Source organism: Manis javanica, chromosome 8 (genome assembly GCF_040802235.1).
Source record: "Manis javanica isolate MJ-LG chromosome 8, MJ_LKY, whole genome shotgun sequence".
Lineage (NCBI taxonomy): Eukaryota > Metazoa > Chordata > Mammalia > Pholidota > Manidae > Manis > Manis javanica.
The window spans coordinates 120,335,186-120,353,883 of NC_133163.1; the positions used below are offsets into that span (position 1 = coordinate 120,335,186).

The 18,698-nt window shown below is 47.8% G+C and overlaps 1 protein-coding gene across 15 annotated transcripts in view; it reads right to left on the reverse strand.

Moving 5' to 3' along the window:
- Window positions 1–16,771, reverse strand: part of CELF6 (CUGBP Elav-like family member 6) — a 28,785-nt gene extending 12,014 nt beyond the window's left edge. For 4 of the 15 annotated variants that reach the window (XM_073212141.1, XM_037010110.2, XM_037010108.2 and 1 more), the window contains exons 1-3: window positions 16,217–16,770; window positions 12,379–12,461; window positions 4,051–4,099 (exon numbers count right to left, since the gene is read on the reverse strand). In XM_073212141.1, coding sequence (XP_073068242.1) covers window positions 4,051–4,099; window positions 12,379–12,461; window positions 16,217–16,478 — 394 coding nt within the window. In that variant the 5' untranslated portion in view covers window positions 16,479–16,770. Of the gene's footprint in view, window positions 1–4,050; window positions 4,100–5,169; window positions 5,379–5,677; window positions 5,754–8,085; window positions 8,153–12,378; window positions 12,462–16,216 lie in introns of those variants that run through there. The other 11 variants (XR_005059035.2, XM_037010112.2, XM_037010109.2 and 8 more) reach the window with 7 other exon arrangements.
- Window positions 16,772–18,698: the final 1,927 nt, after the last annotated feature.

Here is an 18,698-nt window from a genome sequence, read left to right on the forward strand (position 1 = left end):
ATTAGCTTTTGAGTTAAATCAAATTTCAACATTAAAAGAGTGTTGTCTCACCTCAGAGAATATTTAAAATTTTAAAGTTAAAAAAATGAAAGTGCAAACAGTGCTTGGATTAATTACTTAACCTATTTCTGTACTTTATGCATCTGGGGTACATAAATATTTGCTGGGTTAAAAATATAGCCAATTGAAAAAAATATATATAGCCAACTGGGGGAATGGAAAAATAGAGCAATCACCATTGTGATTTATGAATTTATTGATTTTATGTCATAAAATTTGAAAGAAAGGGGAAAATATACAGAAGTTCAACAATTGTTGGCGAGGATGTGGAGAAAGGGGAACCCTCCTACACTACTTTTCCTTTAAGATTAGTACTTACAATTTAACTAATTTTTAGTGGTTCCATAGTGAAGATAATGTAAGTTGGGAAAAATGAATCACATCTCCATGCTAAAGAGCAAATAAAGTAGACTTATTTGGTTACCATTCTCTGAGGGATTTGGAGATCCCTAGCTCTGACCTCAAATGATTTGAGGTTAACATTTTGAAATATATGAACCTTGAATTTTCATCCAGGTAAACATTTTAATGTTCATATTCAACTAAATCCAAATACCAAGGGAAAGGTTTTGGCAACTATGTATGTTTAATGTGTAAATGGGTGAATTTAGTATAATCAGGAGACAGTTTAATTTTGGAAAATTACTTATATTTTCCTTTAAGAGTATACTGCTTATCCTGACATGGGATGTAAAATATAGGCATGGAGTATGGAGTCATGAATAGCATGGAACTTAGCTGCAGAATCTATGGGAACTGGCTGGCACACATTAAAAGGCTGCCATGACATAGTCCATGAAGACTTGGGTGCACACTTGGCACCCAAGTGCCCCCAAGGCTGCAGGGGATGGCCATGGGAGAAGAGGATCCCAGCACATCTACAGCAGATCCTGTAGTGTTGGCTGCAACTATTATTCCATTGTAGTATCGAATGTGTAAGTGCTACAAATAACTTCTGAAAGTAATATAACATACAGTATGTTAAAAATATAGGTCATACCAACCACAAATCTCATGTCTATTGATTAAAAATAAGAGGAGTACTACTATGTTGCATTGGCGTCAGAATTCAAGGCACACAAGGTAAGTAACTATTTTTGTTAAAAAGCTCGCATGTGTACAATAGATGACTCCTGTATGGCAGATGGGAAGAGACAGAAGTCTTTGGGCCAAAGAAGCAAACTGACAGGTTCGGTTAGGCTCTCACACTGCTGATCCACTTAAAAGAATTAGTTACTGACATTTAATATAAACAACATGTAAAATTTTAACTAAGTCATGACAGTCTCGCCCACTTAAGGTTACCTAGCTGGCTCCTGTAGCATTTGAGTTGGTGATTCCTGTGCAGAGTTTTGGAAGGCGTATTTGCCTTGATACCCCTTAGATTGCATCTGCTTTGATACCAGTATTCTTATCAGATATAGAAACCTCTGTTAACTGTAAACTAAAGGATTTAATTTCAAGAATAATAAAAACAATTCAGGCTCACAGGCTTAAATATATCAGGAGAGGTGTGACCATTCACTGCAGGTTTACAGAATGTTTGGCTGGGACCACAGAGATAAGACTTGAATGGGGCAAGCAAGCTGTTCCACATTAGTATCAGATGTTACATTTTGAAAGCAAAATTCAATACCATTACAAAAGTTGAGTTTCTAAAGCATTAGTTTGTGTTAAATTCAGCAGAGAGATGAACTCACTTAAGAAGAGATATATATGATAGTATTGAGGAAAAGGAACACATTTTGATTAGTAACAAGATTATCTAACAGATCTGTTGGTAGTAAAATACTTATAAGTTGTAAAGATCCAACTGCTCTGAAAGATTTGGTACATATGCCTCCTCTCTCGAGTAAGTAGGAGGGAGCATTTGGTGACTCTGAAGGGGAGCAGAGAGGAATTGAGAGGTCTGGTCATCCAAACCTGCAAGAACGATTATCCATGGATGCATTTGGACTATGTGCTCCTTGAAAGCCCCCAGTGATCAAGAAGCAGCTCTGTAACACATAACTACTAAAACGGGGGGTTCTGTTGCCAATTTTATTCTGCAGACCTTTTCAGTTAGGTTTGCTTTTCCTGCTCTCTTGAGCTGCTCTGAATCTGAACAGGTGCGTAGGTGGGCTGCCATAGATACAGAATTTGTCAATAATCTGACACCTGGAAAACTTGTACAAAAATGATAAAACTCAGGCTGATGCCATTGCCTGGGGCCCAGATGGCCGGGACCAGGCCAAGCAGAAGCGTTACTGGCTCCTTTGTGCAGCTGCCCTCACCCTGACAAGATGTGTTAGACCCCAAACAGCAGGAGTGCCCCTAGCTTGTGAACTTAGTTCCTGAACCAGACTTCAAGCTGCATCAGATTCTGAGCTCTGTACATGCCATTCCCTCTGCCTGAAACACTTGCCCTCTCTTTCCTCCTTCCTCTGTTTGACTGCTTCTTGTTCGTCCTTCAATGTCAGCTTAAATATTACTACTTCTGGCAGTCCACCATGACCTCCCAGACTAAGCTAGGTGCCCTCCAGGACTTGAAAAGCACTGATCACACTGACTTATAAGCCCTGGTTTACTTTCCTGTATCGCCTCATAGCTCCAGGGCTCAATGAGGCCAGGTTATACATCTGTGTTGTTCATATGTGTATTCCTAATGTGCAGTAAGGTGCTCAGAAGATACTGGCTGTATGGTTGAATAAACTACAGCCCAACCTGACTGCTTTTTAGCTTCCTCAAGCACTCTCAGCTGGCCTCTCAGCCATGGGATTGTCTAGTGTTTGTAGGCAGGGCTTAGAAGATGGCCAGCAATGGCCTTGATGCCTAACAGTTTCCTAAAAGGCAGAAATTTTTGGGACAAGTGAACTAGAGGTTTGGAATGGAGGCTATAAGTTCTCAAAAACCTGTCTGGAAAGAATGAGATGGGAAGGGAGAATGTGTGTATGGAGGGGAGGGAGGAAGCTTGGAAATATCTCTTCAAGGCAAAGATAACATTTGACCTGAAATGAAGAATCAGACCAGAGGTCAGAGAATCTAAAAGGATGAAGGAAGGGTTTCTTGGAGGAAGAACTCCACAATGGAACCATGAAGCGCCCAGAGCCCCTGGTGGCTGTGGACACTGAGCATGACATTTGAGAGGGCATGCACAACTAATAAATGTCTGTCAGTTGGGTTCCATTCTCTCCCTAATGTTGGGAAGCTTCTTTCACCTAATAAAGCCATGGCTGATCTTGGGTAAAGTAGGGGGAGATTCTTACCTAAGGGAGAGAGTCAACAGACATCAGGGAGGGCTATAGGTGGATATCCTGGAATGATGTGAGACTCCAGGGTGAGAAACACAGCAAGAACTGACCCCAGAAGATAGCATTGCTTTTCCAGGGTGGAAGCTGGCCAGAACACAGCTGGCTGCCAAAAAGCATAGGCTCTCTACCCTTTCTTTTCTTAAGCAGTATTGGTCTTAATGGAAACAGAGTAGCTAAAAAACCTCTAAAGACTTTACATGGTTCTCAGTAGAGAGTCAAATTCCTTAATGTGGCCTGCAAAGTCTGTCTTACCAGCCTCCTGTTTTACCAGGAGTAACCAGGCAATTGCAGCGAAGGAATGAATGGCCCCAATCTAGAGTGGACTGGGTTCTCTGTAATCAGAAGAATCAGAGAAGGTGGAAAACTCATCCTGGTTCTTCAAACAAAACTGCAAGTTCCACCTGGAAAAACAGGAACCAATTCTTTCCAGGGCCAAGGTGGCAAGAACTCCCTTCCTCTATCCCCAGCATCTTCTTTGGTCCTTCCTGCCTCTTCTGGGTCTGGGGATCCTGGAACCCCATCCCTCCTCAGTCTGAGCTGGGAAGGCTGAGCTGTTTCTGGTGTTAATCAACTCTGGGCCCTACTTGTCTCCCTAATCCAGGGCTCTAGTAATAAAGCACGGGCAGGACTGACTCCAGGAGTGGCACCACCATCCCCTACATGTGTGGTAATCCCAAGGTTTATCAGACAGGATAGTTACCTCCTCGACCCTCACTGGCGGCCGGCTTCACTTGGATCGGACGATTCATCTGAAAGACATCAGACCAACACACCCCGTTGGCATGACTGCCTGGTCCTGGGGCTCCAGTTCTCCTCCCCTGTACTCCTCAGGACCTAAGGAAGCCCCGGGCCCTTTGAACTCTGCTCTCCATCACTCTCACAGTAGGACTATAGAATTTCTCCAATATTCCTCAAAGCCAAGAATTTAAAAGCTGTTGAAACCTGAAGGGTTGGGTGAAAGGAAGTTCAGTGGCAAATACAGGATGGACTGTGGCAGCTCAAGAGATTCTCCCGCCTTGGCCTCTGGGCAGGGACCATGTGAGGCCTCTCCCGCCGTTGCCTGGACCTCCTTAAAGGCTTTGGAGAGAGGTGTTTAATGGGAGGGTAAAACTGATACTGCAGATTTGTGTTTTGTGTCTAAAATTGAGAATATAATTCTATATATGCCATTTAAGTTAAACAATCTAGGATTCAGATTTAGTGCTGTCTACCCTAACTCTGCCATCTAAATGGTTGTAGGACATCGAGTAAATCACCCTCTTTCAGATTCAACTTCTCAAATAGGGAACGCCTTCCCCAAGCGTCTGTATCACCCCTCAGTCCCCTCCCTGGGCCCCCGTCCTGGGCCCTGCTCATCCCACTCTTCCCATTCTTCCTGGACAGTCTCACCCGCACCCACAGCCTCAGCTACTGTCTTCACAGGGTGACTCAGAGATCTGCGTTTCCAGCCCACACCTCCCTCCGGAGCTCCAGACCCATGTGTCCTGGGCATCCCAACTAAGAAGTCCCCCTGGCGCCTTCCACTCGACACCCCCAAACTGGAGCTCATCTTTTTGCCCAGACCTGAACCTTCCAGTCATCCAAGCTGGATGGAAAGCACCTGCAGTCCTCCCCTCCAGCCCTCTGCCACCAACTGATTCCACTTTCTAATCCAGGGGTTCCCTGATAGGGGGCAGATAAGAATCACCTAGGAGCCATATCAAATTCTCAAGTTGGGGGACTGTATCGCTTGTAAAAATGCCGAGATTTCAATATACACCCCATACATTCCCAACCCCCAACCACCCTGAGAGAATTCATGATTGAATCCCCATCTCACCTTCCTCTCATGGGTGTTGTGGGGATCACATGAGATAATGGGGACGCAAAAGGTCTTTGTAAACTGCCAAGAGCTGGGTGCGTAGGACGTGAGGAATTATTGTTGGGGGGAGACAGCTGAGTGCCGGGAGGAAAGAACAGCGGCCTTCCTGTTCATGGAAGAAGGGGCACTGATGCCCAGCTGGCCTGAGGAGATGATCTGACCCCCTCCCCTCAGGAAATGCACTGCTTCTGCACCAATCAGGGGCCACCCCATCACCTACCAATGTGCTAGTTGCCGAGACAACAGGCAGCTTCCTGTTACCATAGCCACAAGTGCTACCCGGTAACCATGGTAACACCCTGGCAGTCACAGTTGAGCAATTTCCTTTGGATCAAATTTGGGGGTGGGGGAGTAGGGAGGGTTTATTAAAAATTTTTTTTCAAGGACAGGAAAACAGGCCAAGCCTGAACCAGCACAAGCCCCTCCCTCCCAGGCCTCAGGCTCTTCTACACCCTGACACACCCACCCGCTGGCGGTGGAGCCCCTGCCGTGTACCAGGCTGTGGGTGGGGGCCGAGACACCGACAGGACTCAGGCTGCAGTCTAGAGGGGATGACAGATCGATCCAAGCAGATCAGGGCGAGCTGGACAGGTCTGGACTGGCCTGGGCCAGGGACCAGGAGGACAGGACCCGTCCCTGGGCATGGCCACCTGTGATTGTGGAGGAGAGACCAAGAGACAGAGCCATGGAGAGCAGGGACACAGGGAGAGATGAAGAGACACAGGCAGACAGAAATGATGAGAGAGAGTAAAACAGACCTAGAAAGGGGCAAGTAAAGAGAAAAAAATACTGGTGGAGAAGGGACAGGAGCAAGGGGATAAGGGGACAGAGGAGGACACAGGAAAGGTAGGGAGAAGTGTGGTGGAAGAGAAGAAAAGCGGGGTAGAAGCCTGGGGTGGGGGGCGGTGAGGGTGAGCAAGACCATCATTATTTTATTAGTTCTTGAATAGATCCCAAGAATTTCTCTCCGGAGCCTAGAGTGAAGGGCACGTGTGACAGCAGTGGTTTCCATGGCAGCTGCCTCCCCAGCTGGGTTTCTGGGAACACAGCTCGTCAGTGCTCTAGGGATGCCCCTTCCCCACCCCCGCATTTCCCCCACTCCCCCACTCTGCTGGAGAGTGGGCATTAGGTGGTACATACATGCCCCACATGGATCTGGCAGGTCCGGGCCTCAGAGACTAGGCACCCAGGCTTTCCAACATTCAGGCATGCTACTAGCATTTTCTGAACTGAATGCCTGGGGCTAGGCCCTTCAGGGGGGACAGTGATGACCCCTGGGACCCTGTTCTCAAAGGCTCACAGAGGGGAAGATAATACCACTATTTCCTGAGTATCCACTATGCGCCAGGCCCTTCCTTGGGGTACTTTACACATATTGTGTCTAAATTCCTTCCAAGCATTCTGCAAGGTAATATCATTGTCCCCATAGTGTGGGTGAGAAAGCTGGAGCTGAGGGAGGTTAAATCACTTGTCCAAGATCACATGGTGGGTAAGTGGTTGAGCTGGGATTTGCCCCCAGGTCTGACACTAAAGTCCCAGATTTTTGTATTTTGCTGCACACCTCTGTTTGTAAGACATGAAAGCAAATTATGAGGCACAGAGGGACCAGGGCCCTAGGAGGAGCGCTGTGGAAGAGGCTGACTCCAGCCGGAGAAAGCTTCATGGAGGAGACAGAGTTTGACCTGGGCCTTGCAGGACTGGGTCGTTGGCCATGTGGAGATAATGGCAGAGACAGGGCCGGAGGCTGAGCCCTCCAGATGGCTGGGGCGCGGAGGAGAAGCTGCAAGTCTGAAGGAGCAAGGGTTCTGGTGAGACCTGGCTCAGAGGTAGCCAGAGGAGAGCAAAGCTGCTTCTGAGTCCGATGTGGATTTACATCACAGCTTCATCACTGGCAACTTCTTTAAGGTCTCCGAGCCTCAGTATCCATCTTAGCAAAAGGCGGAATCATAATCCTACCTTGCAGTGTTGTGGTGAAATGACAAAAGCTAGATCTTGGTAGGTAGACCAGATGTAATAAAAAAAAATTTTTTTTTTTTTTTTTAATGGCAGGATGTGAAACTGAAAGGTAGGCAGGGGTCAGACTGGAACAGGTTGTGAAAATTGTGACGAAGAATTTTTATTTTGTTGTATTTCAAAGGCAATAGGGATCCAGAGAAGGATATTAAATAGGGGACTAGTCTAATCCTGTCTGGCATTTGAAGGATTCCATGAGCTGTCACTACGCAGAGAAAAGACTGGAAAGGGAAAGATTAGAGGCAGGAAAATCAGTGATACAGGTAAGAGGTGAGGTTGACCTAGACCAGGGCAGAGGGAAATGGACAGATTCAAGAGATGCTTAGGAAGAATTAACCAGACGTAAAATGCTATTGGACGTGGGGACTGAGGGGGAGGAGGGACTCTTGGGTTTATGGCTTAGGTGTTGGGGAGGTTGGGAGTTTGGAGGTAACAGGGCAGGCCCCGGGTGGGGAGCCCAAGAGGATGGGGACAGAGCAGTCCCCTCAGGGCCCCGGGCCTCCAGTCCCCACCCGGAAGGAGTCACGGGAGGTGTCTGGAGTTCAGGTGTGCTCTGTGCGGCTGGAGATGGACAGCTGCCCACATGAACTAGCTGGGCAGCCCCACCCTGCCTCATTCCTGCCAGAGCCAGAGGAGGGACGTGGGAGTTGGGTGAGGTAATCACAGTTCTCCTTTGAGGAAAAGAGGTCCATTGCCTCCCTGGCTGAGACCTTTCATGGGATCTCAGGTGAGCTCTTGCCCTTGGCTGAGCACCTATTCCCTTGAGTTTCCCAGGTAGAGTCTGGGCCCATGTCTGCTTCAGGGCCCATTCCTGAGGGGGAAATCAAGGGAGAATGTCAGAAAGAGGAGAGAACAACTTACTTCAGGCGGTGGAGTGGGGAAGGTCAGAGGCAGCACAGACATGCGTGAGGCCCTGGTCCTTCTGCCCCTGTGAGCAGAAGGGAAGGCAGGGCCTAAAGACTTGCCTAAAATTCCCGCCTTTGGGCTCAGCACTGCTTCCTTCAGACTCTTCTGTCTGGATGCTGACTACTCCACTCGGCACACGTGCCCTCGGCCCCTCCCCCACCACAGGAAAAGTAGTCATCAGAACCTCCCAAAGAAGGGACCAAAGCAGGGTCTGAGAGAGGTATCATGGGTGCAGGGAGGAGTGGAGCAGAGAAAAAGCAAACTTTTCAGCCCTCTTCTACTTCACCCCCTCCTCTAATTCAATCTACCACTGAGTCCCATTGTTCCCAGAACCTACATGGATATCCTGAATAGGCCTCCAGGCTGTCCTCTCCTCCCATCCTGCCCTAGCCCAGCTCTGGGCCGGCCTCATCACTCACCTGCACTCAAGCAACAGTGTCCTAAAGGGTCATCTGCTCAGTTGTAGCCAGAGAGATCTCTTAGAACCAGTCCCTCACTCTTCCCCACTTAAAATCCACTATGGTTTCCATTACAAGCCTTCCAATAAAGCCCCAAATCCTATGTCTGGCAGTCAAAACTTGTGAGTCCTGCCAACCCCTACTGCTCAACATGCACAATACTCTGCAGTCACACAAAGCCTTAGCCATCTTTGCTGGACACAGTCTCTGCCACTTCTCATACTGTCCCCAGAATTCCAGAATTTGTCTTTGTCCTTTAGGTTACTAGACCCTCAAACATGATGAAATATGATCATGATTCAGCTCACGTAGTATCTCCTCTGTTAAGCATCTACTTATCCGCTGCTTCTGACGCCTCTTTTATGTGCCCAGATGTAAACCCCACTGAGAGGCAATGAGTTATTTCTGGGCTGGAAGCTCCTTGAAGGCAAAGGCTAACTCACTCACTGGGTGGCTGCTAGCACATACGGTGCCTTTGTGTGAGTTACAAAAAGGCACTCCCTCCAGGCCTGCAGATGAATTAGAAAAAGTGTGTCCCTTCTTCTGGGCTGGCACAGCCCTGTGATAATGTGCATTGCTCGGTCAGTAGAGCATGGCTGCCTTTTAGCTTTTCCACCCAAGCTGCTTGCACAACCTGCAAAGGCACATGTACTCAGTTATGTCTGTCTCCTTCACAGTGTTGGCTGGCTGGCTGCTCAAGGGAAAAGAGGTCAAATCCCAGAATGTGGGGCTGAGGTTGGGCCTCACCTTCTTCAGGTGGATTCTGGAGCCTAAAGTGAGGCAGAAAAATATAGCGCAAACTTCATGGGGAAGAAGCTGCAGAAGACGGGACAGACCACTTAGTTCTGAAGGAAGACCTGAACGGGGAGCCAAGCCTTGAAAGGCAACAGAACTTAGCAGGGGGCAGGTAGAGGGAAGCCAAGGGGAGGTCCCAGTCCAGTGGACACCATGGAATTTTCCCTAGGGGTTCAAGTTTTCTGGACCCAACCTTTTGATCAAACTTTCCCGGTCCCACAGTGCCAGGGCAGCCTGTCTCTCATAGGAACCCAGACTGAAGTCCTCTCCCCGCTTTTCCAGAAGATGGTAGCTGTGCCCAGGACCCAGTGCCTGCAAAGATCTGGGCACCTTCCTGCTTCCATGTGGTGGGCCTGAGGCCAGCTGACTAAGGCTGCTGCTGCCCCTGGCAGGCCCAGAGGAAAGACTGATGGCACGGACATCGCTGGGGCCAGCCAACAGAGTCATTGATTTTCATTTAGGAAAATAATTAAATATTAATTTTCACTTTGTTAAGCTGGAGAGGGTGAATAAAGCCAATCCTGGCAGAGGAAGCCAGGCCATGTTGGAAGCCTGCAGATGGAAGGGTGGGAAGGGACAGGTGTTCCTGGTCACCATCTCCTCCAGAACCTTAGACCCCTGTCTGCCACCAGTTTGGCTCAGGTAATAGTGCAACGGTTAAGTGCATGATTTCTGGAACCAGGCTACTTGGGCTCAAAGCCCAGATCTTTCTATTAGTAGCTACATGACCTTGGGCAAGCCCTTGTTTTCTATGACTCAGTTTCCTCACCTCTAAGACAAGAATTCCAATAACAATACCTCTTAATAGAGGACTAAATGAATTCAAACAGGTAAAATGCTAGGAGCACTGTCTGGTATCAACAAATATTAGTTATTATTATTTGTCTTTTCTCCTACCTACAGAAATTATCACATGAGTGTAGGACTTCAGATTCTTTATCTCAGGTGGCCTCAGCCTCACAGAGCCTCCAGGTAGCCCTTATCTCATGGCACCCTGTGCCTGGCTGAGAAGGAGTTTTGTTCTCCCAAGGTGCATCTTCTGTTTTCAGTGCCTTCCATTGGCTTTCAGGATAAAGTCCAAATTCCTCAGCCTGGCATCCAAAGTTTCCTCTTCAACTACTGCCCTCTGTGGATCTTCTCTTGGCCTGGCCCATGCTCATAGGTCCTCCCCCATACTGCCAACCCCCATTTCACACCCTTCTTGCTCCTTATGTCTCTGCATCTTTCCCGTGCTGTCAAACCACATGGAGTGTTACAGCTCTTCTAACTGACTCTCAATTTTAGCAGCAGAAGTCACTGACTCCCATGGTTGGATGAGTAACTTCTACTACCACTCCTACTAATGCTGCTTTACTACTACTACTACTACTACCACCAGCTCACCTGTGTTGACTGCTTATTGTCTGCCAAGAACTATGCTAAGCACTTAACATGCATTAGTTCATTTAATTATTACAACAACCTTATGAGTTCAATTTTACAGATGAGGAGGCTTATGCTTAGATTGGTAAAGACTTGCCCGAGGTCACAGTTAGTGAGTAGGGCCTGGATCCAGACCCAGGTCTGTCTGACTCCACAGCCTGCATACAGAGGATGAGAAGTTGGTATTACTTGACACTGAGGGTTCAAACATAAGGCTCAAGTTGCTTCAGTTACTAGGATTGGTTCTAGGATCTGACACAAGATGAACAGTTTGATCAATTCTAGGCAAAGCTTGTCCCATTTCTGGACAGCTCCAACTCAGAGAAATGGCTGCTTTATACTGATATCTGCTCTTTATACCCATTGATCCTGTTCCTGCCCTCTAGGGCCACCCAGAGAAAACCAAATCCCTATTCAGAATCTGAATACGCAAACAGTAATATTTATGAAGATCTTACTCTGTGCCAGGTACTTGCTAATCCTCAGCTAATCCTCATGATAGCTCATTGGGCTAAATGTTAGTATAACCCACTCCTTATAGATGAGGAAATTGAAGTTCAATAGTCTAAGCAATGTATCTGGAGATACAGAACTGGTAAATTGGCAAAGCTGGAATTCAAATCTAGGTCTGCGAGACTAGGAAAGTAATATTCTTAATTATTATGTTATGATGACTCCCTATTAAAGCCCCACTAAGCCTTATCTTCTCCAACGAAATATCCCAAATTTCTTCAGACTATCATCCCATAATACATTTTAAGTTGCCATCCCATCCTGCTTTCTTTCTGGTAGGCTAATGACCCTCTTTAACCTGAAGCCTAGAACTAGACATAGTCCCAGATTTGGCATGCCTAGCACATTTGAATAGCGCTCTTGTTCCAGACACACCACTCTTGGCAAGAATACATAAGGTCCTGTAGTATGACTTGCTCTTGGTGAACCCACACTAGTTCCTAACACCACTTTCTTCCTGCCATATGGTCAGTAGGTCCCACTTTGCCTTTGGCCAGTGATTAGCCATTAGCCAAAATGACAGCAGATGCATTGATATATAATGGCCTAGCTGCCTATATAATCAGGTCTCTCTGAACTTTAGTCAAGTGTTTGGGGTGCAGAATGAAAGCAATCTTGGTGAGTCAAGGTACTTCAAAAAACATGACAGGAAGAGGACCAGAGGGAAGTGCTACAAAGGACGCTAGGACTGGAGACAGCCCAGCAGAGCCTCCACCCCATGTATTTGTATACACGTTAACACAAGTGACAAAGGACACCTGAAGCCATGATTTTAGCCAGGGTGGACAAATTCTAGCATAGCCTACAACAACCAATGCCTGTCCTAAAAGATGGAGTGGAACCCTTGGCCCAAGGGTCTCGAGCCCATTTCTTTGAGCCAGAAGACTGAAAATAACAAAGAACCTGCAGCTTTTCAGGGAACCAGTAAGCCCACTCTTAGAATGATGACTCTGCTTCTAGTTTCTGGCCCCAACCCAGTCCCTATATGCTTCTTTGGCATGCACACAGGGCATGTCCCCAGCCTGAGGTGATTCCCACCCCCCAACCCTGGTGGACTTACCCCTGGCAGGGTCTTCTGCTCATGCAGTGCACTCTGGGCCTTGAGAGCAGAGTCCCGGGCGCAGTAGGTGAGGAAGGCACAGCCTGGGGAGGAAGAGGCTGGCTCAGGGGGTTTCCTGAAACTCCCAAGTACTCTTCCTGGAAAGACCCCATTAAATTGACAAACACAAGGCCACTCTCCTTTAAACAAGGGCACTGCTTCTGAGAAGACTTCTCTACCTGCCACTTCCTATGAAGGGAGGCTTCGTCGTGTGCCCGTGTCCCAGGCCCTGGCTCCCTCTCGTCTGCTCCTGGCTTCTTGCCTAGGGAATGTCAGTACCCACGCCCAATCATATGCTGATGCAGTCCCACATCTCCCCTCCTTACTCCAGCCATAAATCCTGTTGGGGTTAAAACTCTCTAAGCAGCTTTGCTCTCAGCTTTAACCCCAGCCTCCCACTGCTTTTGGGGATTCATACTCACAGAGTCTCCCAGAATCAGCCTCCTTTCCTTCCAACTCGGTTTCAGATGGAAGGAAATGGAAGAGGAGGAGGGTGGGAGGCGAGCCCAGGATCCCACAACTCCTTTCTAACACATCCCTCCTCCAAGTTGGAAGCTGAGGAATGGATTAATTTGAGGCTTGGAAGATAAGACTCCTTTAAGGGCTTCCTGGAGGTGGCCGCTTCCAGGGACCTCCAATCCTACCCAAGGAGCTTGACCTATCAGCTCTCCCAGGGCTTCAAGACAGGACCTGTTAAAGGGTTTTTGTGCCCCAAATCTGACTTCTCTAAAAGAGTCAGTAGATAAAGGGCAGAGAAGGAGTCTGGGTTGAGCCAAAGGGTCAGTCCTACCCCTCTTTGTTCAGCCTCAGAACCTCAGTGGGCTGCTAGGAAACAGAGGCAGGATCCCTTCCTTTCCAACACTCACTGAGTACTCACTCATTCTGAAAATATTTATTGCATACTTACTTATTATGGAGGGACTTTATAATATGCTTGATTATAAAGTGGCAACAAGATACATTCCCTGCCCTGTATATGGGGATTATGTAAAGGCTCACGAGGGGCATGTAATTGATTTCAAAGGGTTGAGGACTGTCTCAAAGAACACATCGGGTCCTCAGTAAAAAATAGGGGTTAACCAGGTGACAAGAAGGGTGGTGATTATGTCAGGCAGAAGGAATAACACATATGAAACTGAATCAAGAACTTGGTGTGTTCAGGAAATGGATGGAAGACCAGTATGGGGCAGACCAATGGGGGCAGAGTGGCCAGTGAGGTATACAAAGATCAGGTCATCTACAATCTTGTATGCCTCAGTCTGGATTTTGAACTTTTTCCTAAGAGCACTGAAAAGCCACTAAAGCATTTTAATCCGGTTGTGATATTAGATCTGTGTTTTCAAAAAGAGCCTTCTGCGTGTAGGAAGAAAGACTGAAGGAAGGGAAAATGGGTGTGGGAATCCATTAGGAGTTTGGTGCAGTTTTCCACTTAGACTAGACTAGAATGGCAAATAGGAACATTTTCTCCTATGTTTTCTATGTGGCTTCCCCCTTAAGATGGGTGGATATCTGCCATTCCTTGAGTTAGAAGGACGTTAGAGAACTCCTGGGACAAACTCTCATCATGTCAGTAGGAAAACAGAAGCTCAGAGAGTATGTCAGTGACAGGATAGCGTTTGGAATTTCCTAACTCCTAGAATGAGACTGTTTGCAAAACACTGTGGCTGCCACCCTTGGTACCCAGCCATCAAAAGGAAAATGAGTCACTGTGACTTTTGGATGTCACTGTTGCTAGGGAGAGGGTGAGGAAGATACTGACTTAAGAGATCCAATCTTAGAAGGCAACCCTTGCTTAAAGAGTGGCTGGTTGGTTTGGGGATAGTTCACCAAACACTTGATTCTGCTTATATCTCTGCTCCATCTTCTGCTATCAAGCCATATCAGCTGGTATCAGAATTGGGCAGGGCTAGAGCCCTGTCTGAAAGGCTCAAGGGCACAGTTGCTGCCTAAAGGAGCCCTGTGTTGACTATCTGGAATAGCGGGTGGAAGACGGAGGGAGGGAAAGTCAGAGAAGCATGGTTTGAGGGACAGATGAATGAAAAAACAGGAAGAATTAGAGCTAGAGAGAGAGAGAGCAAGAGCGAGGGAGAATGAAGGAATGGTTCAGAGACTCTGATGGGGTTTGCGTAAGAATTAAAGTTCCTATGGACTTCCCTTATTATACAGATGGCCCAGAAAGATTAGCTCGTACTTATGTACTAAAATGTCTAGGCAATAAGAAAATAAGTTGCTATGAGTGGATGGACAGCTAGGCAGCTGGATTGTATTAGAAGGAATCTGGATGGTATGGTCTTGCCCATTCATGCCTCCCTTAAAATAACCCCACCTCAGAAGGTGGGAGATGCACTGCTCCCCAGCTGGTCCCAAGTCTTCTATGGGTGTTTTCCTGAAGCCCCTACATGATGTGCCTAGGAACTCCCCAAGGTCTCCTGGTTAAAAAGAGGTGGCAGCCTAATTCCAGCTCTCAACCACTGGGAAAGTACCTTTAGCTGGTACCCAGATCCTACCACTTCTCTCTTAGAAAGATCACGTAGGATAGTTGATGCCATTTCCCCCCAAATCCTGAAACTGCTGCCTGGTGAAGGTGGGGAGGAAAAAAGGTGCTTCTGCTCAAATACTCAAATCATTTCCTTCCCCTGCCCATGTATGACATGTCACTCTGGCTGTCTTACTCCAGCCCAGCCTGGACAGACTTTCCTGCATGTAAACAAGCCTCCTCCCTCTCTGTACAGGAAGTGAGGGGTGTGGCTGGACAGGACTGTGGTGCCTCTCTAGCAAGGGCGTAGAGAAGGCCCCTTTCTGCCTTTTCAATCTGACCCATTCTGAGGCTCTGGTCCACAGGCTGTGCTCCAGGACCAGCCTGTGAGGGAGGGAAAGCAGGAGGCTGTGAAGAGGATTTGGGAGGGGCAAAGATGAGGCACAGGAGGGGGGAGATTATAGGAAAAAAGAAATGTAGGTTCGGCTGAAAGGAAACCATAGATGAGGGGAGACAAGGTGGCAGGAGTTCCCAGCTGAGGTCTGAGTTAAGGGTTCAACAAATCAGAAGAGGCAGAGTACTGGAATTCTGGAGGCGGGTGGGAGAGATCAGGATTACTATTAAACTATTAAACACAAAGGTGGAATTTGGAGCCGAGAGCCTCCTGGGAGGGGAACTAGATTCTATGAGTTTGACAGGCCTAGGTTCTGAAGAAGGTGGGAGTTTGGGTGTGTGGGGTTTTAGGTTGGCAGTCTAAGAGTCGGAAGAAGCCTCTGGGGGCTGGCTGGACACGGAGGCCAGAATGAGGGGTGCAAGTCCAAGATGTGTCTGTGGATTGTCAGGCCTGAGTGGCATGGCATCAAATGGGGGTGGGAGGATCAGGAATAACTGGGTCTGGGGTTTGGGAGATTGAGGGTACAGATACCTAGAAGATGAAATAAGTTTCCAAATTCCAGGATTTGAGATGTGTGTTTGATAGCAGGGATGGAGGAAGGTCCAACTGAAAGGCAGGGACTGTTGGATGTGACAGGTGAAGGGTAGGGAGTTGGAGCTTAGAGTGAATAACATGTCTAGGAACCAGTGATGAACAGATGGAGGCCAGACATCAGAGAGAAAATTCTGGGTTGGGGGCTCTTGAATCTGGGGAGGGGACTAGGCTGAAGAGGGGCTGGTGTTGAACTGGTGTTGGACCGGCTCTAGTTAGGGCTGGAGTTGGGGCTGCGGTTGAGGCTGGGGTTTGGGCCAGGCCGCACTCTAATCGGATTGGGGATGGACTGGGCTGGGCAGGGCAGGGCTGGGCTGGGCTGGGCTGACCCCGCGCACCTTTGTGGAGGCCGGTGAGCCGGTCCTTCAGCACCGTCAGCTCGTAGATGCGGCCGAACTCCTCGAACAGCGGCTTGAGGTCTTGCTCGTCCAAGCCCCGCGGGATCTGCCCCACGAAGAGCTTGATGGCGTCGTGGTCCTTCATGGGCACGGCAGGACCGGGGTTTAGCCCGCTCATGCCGACGCCGCTATCCGCGGTGCTGAAACCCAGGCGCGGGCTGGGGCCGGCGGACGGCGCAGACCCTCCGGGCGCCGCGGCCATATCCACCCCCGGTCCGCCCTCCCCGCCGGTCCCGCCGGTCCCGCCGGTCCCGCCGTCCCCTCCCTGGACCGGTGGCGAGGGCCAGGGGGAGGGGGCGGGGCCCGGACGGCGAGGGCGGGGGGCTGCACAGGAAGGCGTAGAGGGGGTGGGACGGGCTGGAAAGGGGCGGGGCAGGAGGCGGGGCAGGACCGGGCCGAGGCGGCGGGACGCTGGGGTCTGGCTTGAGGTCCCCGCGCGGCGCCCCCTGGGCTCCCGCCCGAGCTCTCCCGGAGCCGAGCCCAGAGCCCCAGCCCCCGTGCTTGGTGACGTCAGGCAGCTGGCCGCCGAGTCTACGCAAATGATTTGCATAATGAGGAAGCAGCGACCAATCAGAGCTAGAGTTGAACGGGCTCGGCCGGGGACGGGAGGGGCAACTGGGCTCACGCGCTCCAACTCCCCATGGCAACCGGACCCTCGGGTGCCCTGGGTATGTAGAGTGTATGAGGGCGTGGCGGTGGACCGCGCGTGTGCGCCTTGGACCGCGTGAGGGGAAGTAGCTTCGTCATGCGTGCTGGTGTCTGCGGGAGTCAGAGCTACCCCCTCGCTCACACACAGCACACACGCGGGCACGCGCCCCTCCCATCGCTGGAGCGTTTCCTGCGGGGGTGGGTGGGCATTCCTCTTCTCCAGTCCCACTACCAAAGCCAGCTCCTCGGAGCCGAGCCCACCGCGCCGCGTCACACACCTCTCTTAGGTGTCTTCAACCACTTTCTTACAAACCAGCCCAAACACGTTCGTCTTTCCTGATCCCAACAATAAAAAAAAATTTTTTTTTTTAAAAGAAAGAAAAAACAAAACAAAAACTCCAAAACACTACTTGAACACGGACTCCTCCTCAGGAGAGTGAGGGAACTTAAATTAGCCACATTTGCTCAGGTGCCTGGCTCGTTGCAATCCCCTGAGCTTGGGAGTGTGGCCCTCCTTTTCCGCAAAAGCAAGCTGAGGGTCTGAGAGTCAAGCAGGTTGGGACCAGGCCTGCCTCTAACGTCTGCTGGGCCCAGGGCAAGAAACGGAAATAAGACATACCGCTTGTGTAAATATTTAAAATATTTAAATTAAAGTTACAATTTGTTAAGTAAAATGTTCATCTCCTATTTCTTAAATGCACGTTTATAATAAAAATGAAAATATGTGTAAAGCTGTTTTAATATGACTGAAGCTTGATAAGATATCAGAGCTGGTGAGATTTTATTGCTCTTGCTCATGTCTGAATAAATATAAATATTTTATAAATTACGTATTCCATAAAACGTTTTTCTTGCCTTCTTTCAATGAAGTTGGTAACCTGTAACCATTGACTCATTCAAGAAACTGCTCAAAAGCAGCAGTAACAGTGGGAATCATCAAAATATTTTAACATCAATATTCAAATTCAGAAATTGTGGTTTAAAAAAATTAATTTAAAACTTGTATTAGAAGTTATTCCTTTAATTATCTGATTATAAAACAGGTTACTAGAACAGTTCACTTTCATTCAGTTCAACATATTTTAAAATTTCCTTGAAACTTCCTCTTTGACCCAGGGATTATGTATAAGTATACTGTTTCTTTTCTAAGTGTTTGGATATTTTCCTGTTATCTTTCTGTTACTGATTTCTAGTTGTAAGCTACTGTAATCAGAGAGAAAACTCTGTATGATTTTAATTATTTTCTATTTGTTAAGGTTTTGTGACCCTCAGACTATGATCTATCTTGGTAAATGCTTTGTTAGTATTTGAAAATAATTATAGTCTGCTGTTCTTGGGAGAAGTATTCTATAAATGCTGATTAGATCCTGGTGGCTGATGGTATTGTTAAGGTCTTCTATATCCTTGCTGGTTTTGTTTCAATAACTATTGAGAGAAAGCTGTTGAAGTCTCCAACTGAAACTGTATTTATTTCTCCTTTCAGTCCTATTAGTGTTTGTTTCACATATTTTGCAGCTGTTGGTAGTGCATACACATGGCAAATTGACTCTTTTATCATTATGTAATGTTATTTTCTGTTCTTAATAATTTTCTTGCTCTGAGATCTACTTTATTTAGTATTAATACAGCCATTCCCTATTAATTTTGGTTAATGTTTGCATAGTGTCTCTTTTTCCATTCTTTTACTTTCAACCTACCTATACTGTTCTATTTGAAGTGAGTTTCTTGTTAACAACATGGAGTTGGGTCATTTTTTAAATCCAGACCACCAGCC